General features: G+C 39.2%; 1 protein-coding gene across 3 annotated transcripts; it reads right to left on the bottom strand.

Moving 5' to 3' along the window:
* Window positions 1-1,940: 1,940 nt before the first annotated feature.
* Window positions 1,941-10,390, bottom strand: LOC107559164 (transcription factor ETV6-like). Of its 3 annotated transcripts, none has more exons than XM_016242906.1 (9): window positions 10,159-10,390; window positions 9,561-9,687; window positions 8,704-8,868; window positions 8,495-8,614; window positions 5,675-5,779; window positions 4,713-4,877; window positions 4,438-4,580; window positions 4,252-4,352; window positions 1,941-2,451 (listed from the first exon to the last, which is right to left on the bottom strand). In XM_016242906.1, exons 1-9 carry the CDS (start codon window positions 10,192-10,194, stop codon window positions 2,268-2,270), a joined length of 1,146 nt encoding a protein of 381 aa, XP_016098392.1. In that variant the 5' UTR covers window positions 10,195-10,390; the 3' UTR covers window positions 1,941-2,267. The 3 variants fall into 3 exon arrangements, with proteins under 3 accessions (XP_016098392.1, XP_016098393.1, XP_016098394.1); XM_016242908.1 differs by having other exon boundaries at window positions 2,385-2,451; window positions 4,221-4,352; XM_016242907.1 differs by lacking the exon at window positions 5,675-5,779.
* Window positions 10,391-10,814: the final 424 nt, after the last annotated feature.

Here is a 10,814-nt window from a genome sequence, read left to right on the forward strand (position 1 = left end):
AAAAGGACGCGAATATTGATGGTTTTCACGCTTAAGTCAAGTAAAAGACCGCTTCTTAAAGCAGAGAAGGTTTTTTCGAGTTAAATTTCGAGTTAAAAAGTCATAATTGAGAGATATAAACGGCCAATTCTGAGAAATAAAGTCAGAATTGCGTGATATAAACTCGCAATTCAGACTTTTCTTCTCGCAATTGCGAGTTTAGGCCTATATCATGCAATTCTGACTTTTTCCCCTCATAATTGTGAGATATAAACTCGCAATTCAGACTTTTCTTCTCGCAATTGCGAGTTTAGGCCTATATCATGCAATTCTGACTTTTTCCCCTCATAATTGTGAGATATAAACTCGCAATTGCGGTAAAAAGTCGCAATTACCTTTTTTTTTTTAATTCAGTGGCAGAAACGGGCTTCCAGGCTCTCTCTCTGTCTTTTTTTTGATTCCTCTGTGTTTGCTAAACGTTCTGTAATTTATTAGTAATTATATAGCCTAATACAGCGTGTAGGCCATGCCTCATCTTATTCGTTTTTGTCAATAACATTTTGTAAGAGTAAAGTAAGCATCCAGTGCATTTACAGTCTCCGTATATGAATCTTTGGGACCCAGGAGATTCGCGAAAAATCCTCTGCACTGGAGCACCAATACAATGCAAAAAAGTAGCGTGTCTTACCGCATCGGCCGCATTGATAGTTCCACTGGCCAACTCAAAGAAACTGTAAGAGTCTTTCCATGTTTTGTATTCTGCATACAAATCCGAAACTCCGAGATTCAATGGAATAGGCGGCGATAACTGAGCCTGTGCGACATGTATCGGCAGTGCTCGTGCTGCGGCCTCTTCGCCCTCCATGCCAGCTCCATCAGTCTTTTAGATCCAGATGTCGTTTCCAGCGACAGTTGAACATTTACAGTCTCCGTATATGAATCTTTGGGACCCGGGAGATTCGCGAAAATCCTCTGCACTGGAGCACCAATACAATGCAAAAAAGTAGCGCGTCTTACCGCATCGGCCGCATTGATAGTTCCACTGGCCAACTCAAAGAAACTGTAAGAGTCTTTCCATGTTTTGTATTCTGCATACAAATCCGAAACTCCGAGGTTCAATGGAATAGGCGGCGATAACTGAGCCTGTGCGACATGTATCGGCGGTGCTCGTGCTGCGGCCTCTTCGCCCTCCATGCCAGCTCCATCAGTCTTTTAGATCCAGATGTCATTTCCAGCGACAGTTGAACGGCGATCCTAATCGTTCTTTTATGTTTTCATCCTCGTCGCCATTTATGTTGTGTTGTTTGTCTCAATAACCAGTCTGTATCGTTGTTATCTCAACTTTATTAACACACTCTCAACTACATGATGGAGCCCTGAATTGCCCAGCTCCCTCTGTCAATGATCTAGTACCCCATCGGCACCTGCGTTCAAAATTGTCTGGCACCGCCCCTGGTACATCAGTGTATTTTTGAAAAGCAAAAATTAAGTTTGTTCAACTCTAAACCCAGTCCCCAAGTAAATTAGGTTATTAAATGAAAAACTAGCAAAACGAGTTGCGCGGTGTCCCCACCACTTTTCAAAGCAAAGTTAGGCCACTGTATTTTCTAATTATTATTCATGTAGATTTTATTAGATAAAATGATATATTTGTACTTAATAAACAATTCTTTGTCATACAGGAATATTTACTGTAAGAAAACTGCAAAAAGTATTGAAAGACATGATTAAATAAAGTGCAATCAAATATAAAATATCTATAAAAAAAACACACACAAAAAAAAAGTTAATGAGCATCTTATTTGTCAACTCCCTTTATACAGTTAATAGTTGATTAATGAATTCACAGATTTCATTATGTAGATTATTAATGATATTTGATTAATGGTATAAATCAACCATGCGATACAGTAATGCAGTGCAGTTCACAAATCTGTAAAAAAAAAATAACATTGCACAGTTTTACAACCTGAGAGAAAATTTCATATCAACTCTAATAATCAACTATGAGAATCAATCAGAATTGTTGTGTTGAGAAATTAGTGTCGCTTAGCTTTTAACACACACTAACAGCAAACAACGGCATACTACCCTGAGTCAAAACCATGTGGTCCGAGCATCTCCTAAAATATTACTGAGTCCTGTGGAACCTCTATGGGATATCAGCCATCTCTGGAGCTGTATTGGATGTTCTCTCTGACAGAAGATCAGCTCGGGGTTTCCCATTCTAAAAAGTCAGGATAATTAATAACTAAGGCTGATCCTGGATCAGAATGAGGGAGTGAATGTTATGGGATTGGTGATATGCTGAAGTTGTGATCAAAGCTGGGGCTCAGTGTAGTAGGAGTAGATACAGGAGATACTTCCAGAGCGTCTTCTCTGTATTCAGGAGATGCAGGACTGTTAGGAGACTCTGACGGTTCTGTGCGGTCTGACCTGCCTTGGATGATTTCCTCAGGGGTCTTCAGAAACCTGCAGCACAGAGGGAGTGTTTAAAAGCATAAGAACAAGTATGATTGAACAATATATGGGTCAAGTCAGAATATTTTTCATTTTGAGACCACAATGCCCAGTTTAACAGAATGAACAAATTTAGCTCCCCCTTGTGTGACTCCTTGTAATGAAAAAGAATGTCTGTTTTCAAAAATGTTAATGCATTTTGTTTCAGACTTGATCACCTATGGCCATGAATGATGAAGCACTATTTAATGTGATGTTGTCCAATCCCTACCCCCAAACCTAAACCTACACATAATTTATTCCTAAAATCAGTGTGAAATGATAGCTCATTTACAAGGGTGTAGAAGCACCTAACCCTGATTGTAAGCCTAAAACAGATATTTCTTGAAAAGTTATCCCTTAATTCTGATTGGTTGATTGGAATGTTGTTCCAGGATCAACAAGGATGTTGATCCAGGAACATGTAGTACTTGGTGAAATCACGGTCACCGTTTTGGGATATGGTCCGCAAGTCTAAGATGATTTGTGCGATCGTTTTTATGATCAATTTAAGCTTATGATGCTTTTGGGAATCGCAGCCCAGGACAGTGTACTCCAGTGTTGCCAGGTTCACAGTTTTCCCACAGAATTGGGTTACTTTAACATTGTTGCCGCGGGTTGTTTTTCATGTCCGTGGGTTGAAGCGACCCCTATAACATGATATTTAGCCCCTGGAAAGCGATTTTTACTGGCGATTGGGCTAGTTTTGGGTAGCAATTGGGTGGTTTTTGTTATGAAAACCTGGCAACCCTGATGTACTCTCTTTAAGTACAATTACCAGCCTTCTATTTGATTACTGGTAAAATATTTATTGCAAAAACAGTTTTTTAAATTATTCTTTTAAAATTTTAAATACACTAAAATGCACTTTCATTATAATTAAGTTAATTTTTATCAAAGGGTACATCTCATTTATCATAATTAAATGGAATTATATCGCCATCACCACTAACTAATGAAAGAAAAACCAAACCACAAAAATACAAATATGCATTAAAGGTGGGGTAAGCGATTTTTCAAAAACGCTTTAGAAAACTGATTCGGGCTGAATAGCAAAAAAAAACTTGTAGCCAATCAGCAGTAAGGGGCGTGTCTACTCGTGATGCAGAGGAGAGAGCGCTCAGTGCACAGGACGGACATTAGCGAGCAGAGCGACAGAAAGATAGAGATGGCAGATAAAAAAACAAAAGAGGAAAACTTCTGCTGAACAAAAGAAGGCTTACGATAAGACAAGAAGTAGGACCCGTGTAAATATTGGATCAGCTTTCCAGCGCTGGAGAGAACTCAAGGAGCGGAAGGCCTGCGATCGGACGCAGAGGTTGCTTTGTTTCTTCTCGATAGGTAAGTAACACCGTGTCTGCGGCGCAACAGCTAAAGTCTGCCTAGTACACTGGACGCGACAAAGCGACCATTGAAAATCATTTGAAATGTGTGTCAACTTGTCATGAACAGAACGCAGCAGCAGTTTTCTGTCGGGGATTTGTCGTGTTGTGCCGCACCGCATCCAGTGTAGACAACATCACTGATTATAATGAGTTCTATAGTATTTTGTTGTGCGTCCGGTGTAGACACGGTGTAACATTGATTTTGCTTTGTTTCACAGAACTAATCGTTGCCTGGGTTGCATATGTATGTGTGGGGCAGAGCTATCAAAATAGGGTCAAGACCCTTTTGGGGTAGGAGCGTGTTTGTTTTGGTGATTTGAAATGTCAACATTGGCTACCAGAAATCTCTTACCCCACCTTTAAATGCTTTTCGAGTGCCTCTACTCACCGGAAGAGCAGCCTCTGGCCTGTCTCTTTCTTGATAATGTTGAGCTTGTAGTAATGACGTAATGCTCTGGACATTTTCTCATAGGTCATATTGGCCCTATTCTGCAATAAGAAACAAACAGACCCAATTATTATCGATCACACTTAAAGCAATGAAGAAGTGAGCTGGTCTTGTCTGCTGCAGTACTTTGTGGTTGCCCCAGAGTCGTGCCAGTCCGTTGGGATCCACCACTCTGAAGATCATGGCGTCCTGATCCTCCCAGCGTATGAAGGCCTCATACCTGCTGTCTGAGAGCAGCTGGTACACATAGTCCCATAAGAGTCTGCAGTCTATCAAAAAGATGGAATAGTAACAGGCATGTTTCTTTATGATTTTTGACATCCAGTAAACTTGAACAATGTCTGATATCATTTTTCATATTAATGCCAGTTTACAGAGTCTGAAGCAACATGCATGAGCACCTGCAATCTTTCCATTGGCCTCAGAGGTTTGTGTGGTGTTTGCAGGTCTTGTGGGTTTATTGGACAGGTTGAGAGGTTCATCTGTACAGTAAACATTTACTGGTTGTCTGGTTTTGTCTGGAGATGTCTGCTGATTTTTTTCCTTGGGAGAATTATGTGAAATCTCTGCAAAATATGAAATTAAAAGGAGAGCTATAAAATGTCAAGGGTGAAAAAGTGAAGATTTCAAATTCCTGTATCAAAATCTTGTATCAGTCAGGAAGCCAGGATCCTCTAGGGGCCGCAGAACACTTCCAAAAAGTTTTAACATACAATTCTACACTTCCATTTTAACATTCTATTACAAAAATGTGTGCATTTTTTTATGAAGCCCCAGGCATATGATATGCTGAAGAAGGAAAATAGATATCATGGCCACAAATTTGTTTCCATGACTTTGTCAACAATCGTGGCCAGGTTTGTCCCCTCATTTTAGGTAAATTGTGGCAATATTTTAGTAATTTGTTCCGTTGTTTTAATCTCAATTATAAGTTTAACTAAAACCCATGTTAACTATGTTAACAAGTGACAATTTTAAGTTAAAAACCTCTTAACAGAAAGCTACAGAGTTTTAAGTTAAAATGTTTCCATGGATTTGTTTCTTACAAACACGCAGCTTTTCTCTTCACAAGACATTAACTGATGGACTGGAGTGGTGTGGATTTCTTGTGGATTATTGTGATGTTTTTATCAGCTGTTTGGGCTCTCATTCTGACGGCACCCATTCACTGCAGAGGCTCTATTGCTGAGCAAGTGACATAATGCTTCATTTCTCCAAATCTGTTTTGCTGAAAAACAATCTCGTCTATGTCTTGGCTGGCCTGAGAGTTAATACATTTTCAGCAAGTTTGGGTGAGATCTATCCCCATGGCTTTGATTTCATGACTTTCTGTGGTCAATAAAGATGGTTTATAAGCCCTGACCTCTGTGCATGCCATGTGAATGCTCAGGGTCAGCAGACAGAGGTTTCTTCTCCTGGCTCTGATCTGTGCTACATCCAGCTGTTAACACCCAGGAGTTTGTATTTACTGGACAAACAGGAACATTTGTGTTAGAGGGAACATAAGGACTAGTGGTCAACCGATATGTGGTTTTTGACAGCCGATGCCGATATCTTGGAAAGCAGGGTGGCCGATGGCCGATAAAAAGCAGATATAATTTTATTTATTTTAATTCATATTCAAGAAATTTGAAATCATTTGAAAATGGATTAAAAAAATAAATGTGTAAAATAAACATACTTATTCTTAAGATGACAAAGTATTTTTCACAAATAAATAAATACTTAATAAAAATATAATTAAAAAGGGAAGTTTGTGTGCATTGGGAAACATATTTTTTCAAACAAAGCTCATTTTACATACAGCACACAGTGAAAATTACATGAATATGACAGTGGGCAAATGCATAAAGCGCAGTATAATTTGAAATCACGAGTTTACCATCGCACGTCTTCAGTGAGGCTGAACTCTCCTCCTGTCAGCATTCAATTTGCACGGACCGACCGTCACGCAGCGAACACGCGATCATGCAGGATACAAATGCACACTTCAGAAGATCTCACAGCTGGATTCGACTAAGTTTGCAAGGTTTGTGAAATGAAATGTTCAGTATTCATTCAAAGATTTGTTTAAATGATATAAATGCGTATTTGCTGAATGCTGACGGCAAACGAGAAAGTATTATAATTAGAGCCCGGCCGATATATCGTTTAGCCGATATTATCGGCCGATATGAGTCTGTTGCCGATATATCGGTGTCGGCTAATACGCCATCTATATGAAAATCTTTGGTACAGAACATATAACGCAGATAAAATTCTTGAAATGGTGTAATTACTTAGACTCTCCATTGTTTGCTACTGGTGATCTAGATGTAATGGCGCCGTGGATCCACACCAAATTCGGGGGATTCCTTCAGCTCGAGGAGCCCTCTCGAACGCTGAATCGAGTGTACGTCTCGAGGCCCTCTTTCGAATGAGACCCCCCCCGCATCGATAGCCCCTGGGGTTCGGGAGTTACGGGTGGTTAAATTCGCGGTCCAGCACCAGCTGATCTAGCAATCCCGGGGGGCTACCGACGCATGGAGGGTGGCGTTCGAGAGGGCTCCTCGAGCTGAAGTGATCCCCCGAATTTGGTGGAGAGATTCGCCGGCGCGTTCGCGAGATAGTGACACCAGTCAACACTTTCACTTCAGTAAGGAGGTCTCTTGTTCAGGCAGCAGCATTCAAGCATTGGCTTATTCGACCGTAAGTGCCCTGCGAAGTGGACTTCACATGAAATTCCGCCATGATTCCAGTTCCAAGGGAACATACACGTTACATTCAAAGGGCATTTAAGTGCGCAAGACGTGAATTTATATTTATTTACAGAGGTATATTATGTCACACTTCACACTTCTCTAGTGAGTTTAGTTTGTGTGTGAAGACAGTAGCGCAAATCCATGAATGAATGTTCCAAAGTGAAATAAACTTCAACGGAATAAAGTTAAACTTCAACTTTATAGTTCAGTGCACTGATGTCAGACTCATTTTGGATAATGAAGTTTATTGTTAAACTGTTAAATGCCCTGCCTCCATCATTACATATCTTTGTCAGATCATTATAGAAATATGTTTATGTATATATATTCTGTTTATGTATATACTGTATTCTATATATAGTACCAGTCAAATGTTTGGACACATGAATGGGAAAGTGTCCAAACTTTTGACTGGTACTGTAGTATAATATACACAAAGAATATCGGCCGATATATTGATATCTTTCAATTCATATTTTTACTTTTACTAATATCGGTATCGGTATCAGCCCCAAAAAACCCATATTGGTCAGGCTCTAATTATAATGTTTGCCTTTCTATTACTAATAATACAATACTTTGTATACATTTTAATTTCCTTTCTATCTGATTATTAGGCAGACTTCTATCCGTATTAGACAGAACTGTTAACGACGACAGCGAACAAGAGGGAGAATGTGAGCACTATGTGCTCAGGTTGCCTCTGTCAGCGCTGTCAAAAGAAAAGTCCCGCCTCGAACGCATCGGCCAAACAGAAAAATATATATCGGCCGACCACTAATAAGGACCTGTAAGACGACTTCAAAACAATTCATTTTATTTATAACATTACATGGAAAAAAGGCAAATATGAAAGAAATGTATTGTGTACTATTGTTTGAGTGGAGGTAGGTCTAATTTAGCCACACCTATTGCAACAGCTCTAGCTTCTTTACAACCAGGAAATTCCCTCCTGAATCAAGAAATGGGTGTTATTTAAACCCATGAAGCAGATCAGTGTGCTTCCCGTCAGTATCAGTTATAAAGGACTTGCTATAAAATACTGATATCAAGTGTTCAGTAAGTATGATATGCAAAATGTTTCCCTTTACAAGGACTCCACAGCATGCTGGAGCAAAAACAGTGGCTCAGTTCCTTCAACGGTGTATTTGCTACAAGCTTCGGCAAGCCATTTAATTTATTCTCTGGCAACTGTTCAAATAGGAAATCAGACATTTATCAAAATGCCCATAATAGAGGATTACACAAGAACAGCCTGAACAAGGAAGAGTCCTCTCAGCTTTTTAACTTAAAAAGACTCTAAAATTCTAAATAGCCAAACAAATAATTGTATAAAAATATGCAAGCGATCAACTACATGCATGACTTTGCATTTAAGACTTTAGCTGAACACTCCCGATTTTATGAATAATAGATTATTATGAACAACCCTGTCAAATCACCTGTCGTCCCGTGCGAGTCGGGTGTCTGTTGTGACGGTGTGTTGGAGCTGGACAGCGGACTGAAGATCGCACATCTCCTCTGCTGCTTCACATGTTGAAGGAGTTCATACAGAATATCACCTGTTCAAAAAAGTTTCCATTCACAGTGCACAGTTATCATGAAAGCTATGAACAAAACCGATAACTAGAATTCATTTCAGATCACACACCAGAGCTGGGACAGCGAAGACGGAAGTCCTCTTTGGTTAGAAGACAAAGCGCCTTTCCGTTCATCTCAAATTTTTGGTGGTCCGCACGTCGCAGAGAATATTCCCTCTGAGCCCAGCGTAGCCAGAGATTCACGTCCTCCTTATTCCACAAAGATGGATTGATCCCTTACATTACAACCATAAAACACAGTGTTAGTTCACCCAAAAATGAAAACACTGTCAGCATTGATTCATCCTCATGTCATTCCAAATTTGTATGAATTTGTTTATTTTATGGGAATTTTGGAGAATGATGAAGCTGCAATGGACATGGCTACATAAAAACACCATCCAAGCTCGTAAATGCTTGATTTCCTATATTTTGTGTCATATTAAGCCCTTTTTAGAGCAACATTTTGGTCATGATTTGGTGAACATCATCGCATTTGTATGTGCATTTGAGCATATTCCAAACTGTTGTGATGTACAACTGATGTGATGCACTTATGCATATTCAAATCTGATGTGATGTGATGCAATGCAGGCACAAAGTTTGAATATTTGCAAGTGTGACTTTGACTGAATAATGTCTGTTTATTCCTCTCACAAAACTGTATATGGCTTTGGACTATAAGACGACTTATACGTAAATATATGAAGACAAAAGCTTTATGCTACTGTCATGGTGCTATTTGTCATTTGAAGCCTAGCCGCTGGTCACAATGTGGAAAAGTGTAGCTTTGTATCTCTGTTAAACATCTTTTGTGTTCTGTAGAAGATGTTTGAAAGGGTATAATGTTGAGTACATTTGTTCTTTAATACATTTCGTTGTTATGAGCTATAAGCTATTCGTGTAAATATTTTATGTGGGAACATACGTAGTCTTCCAGGTAGCTTGCACAGTTCATCAGGCACCGTCTTGTACCAGGAGGGAGGTTCATTTTGAGGGTCGTGCAGAACCGGAGAGCAAACTGGGGGTTCGTTCCCATTACAACTCTGCTGAAGCTTGGAAGGGAAAGCAGAAGAAGCATTCACTTCAATAAAAATCTAATAAATCCATGATTTCAGTGATGTATAATAAAGCATTTTTAATGAATGACTCAGAAAGTACAGAAACTAGACAATCACTCTTGCTGTATGAAAACAAACTGAGATCTCAATACACACAGGCACAGCAAAAGTGAAAGTACATTTGAGACGCAACAGTTGTTATTTTCAGTTTTGCACTGTCGCCTAAATTTTTTATAAAGTATATTTGCATCAAAAGTCTACATTAATATTTCACTTTTTATTATGGCATTTCAGAGGGTTCACAAAATAACACAAAAAAAAGCAGTTGAATATAATATTTGCTTCAGCGAGCAGTTTGAGGTGATTTGCATGTGATTAAAGTATTTTTGTGCCACTAATTTATGGCATTGACTACTAATTCAAAGTCATTTTATTTACTATACTATTATTTGGTGGTGATCTTACCTTTATCAAAGGTGGCGATGAGGAGGCGTCACTCATGTTCTGTAACCTTCAAGACTTCACAATCTCATAAATATTCGCTACAATAATAATACCCAATTACTGTGTCAATAGCTGATCGATATTATACACCACACACAGCATGTGGTGTCGCGTAAAGTCGCAGTCTCGCACAGCAGAGTTTGCTTTCTTATGCGAATCGCTGCAATATTAAGAATCCTTCCGGGAAATGAAAACGAAAGAGAGCGGATCTGCCAGCGGCTGTGTGCACATGAATCTCGCAAACACTGTAGGGAAGAGATCGGTCCTGTGTTTGTGTTTCAGGTAGCCAATCTGGTATTTCCTGAAAGCCCAGAGAGATTAAACGTGTGTGAATTAAGCACAGTGGTAAAACTTTAAAAGTGCGATAAGATCGAAACGTTATGAACAGCAAAGCAAATTAACTAAATAATGTAGGCTACAGTAGAAGCTCTCAGATAAAAAGAAAAAGAAAAAAAGATTATGCTACTATTCTGCGTTTATGCTTATCCAGGTGGCGAGCAGGTATTTCTGTCAACACTTTTCTGTTGAGGCGCGCAGTAACTAAGTGCATTTACTTAAGTATTGTACTTAAGTACACTTTCAAGTACAGTATCTGTACTTTACTTGAGTATAATTTT

Source organism: Sinocyclocheilus grahami, unplaced genomic scaffold (genome assembly GCF_001515645.1).
Source record: "Sinocyclocheilus grahami isolate Dianchi unplaced genomic scaffold, SAMN03320097.WGS_v1.1 scaffold676.1, whole genome shotgun sequence".
Classification (NCBI taxonomy): Eukaryota; Metazoa; Chordata; class Actinopteri; order Cypriniformes; family Cyprinidae; genus Sinocyclocheilus; species Sinocyclocheilus grahami.

Bases quoted from the DNA above. Each gene is read 5' to 3' on its own strand.
- LOC107559164 (XM_016242906.1), bottom strand. From the start codon at position 10,194: ATGAGTGACGCCTCCTCATCGCCACCTTTGATAAAG. The intron at 8,615-8,703 runs GTGTGTGATCTG...TTTTTTGAACAG, and splicing joins TCTTCGCTGTCCCAGCTCTG to GTGATATTCTGTATGAACTC. The intron at 4,353-4,437 runs GTACTGCAGCAG...TTCTTATTGCAG, and splicing joins GACTCTGGGGCAACCACAAA to AATAGGGCCAATATGACCTA.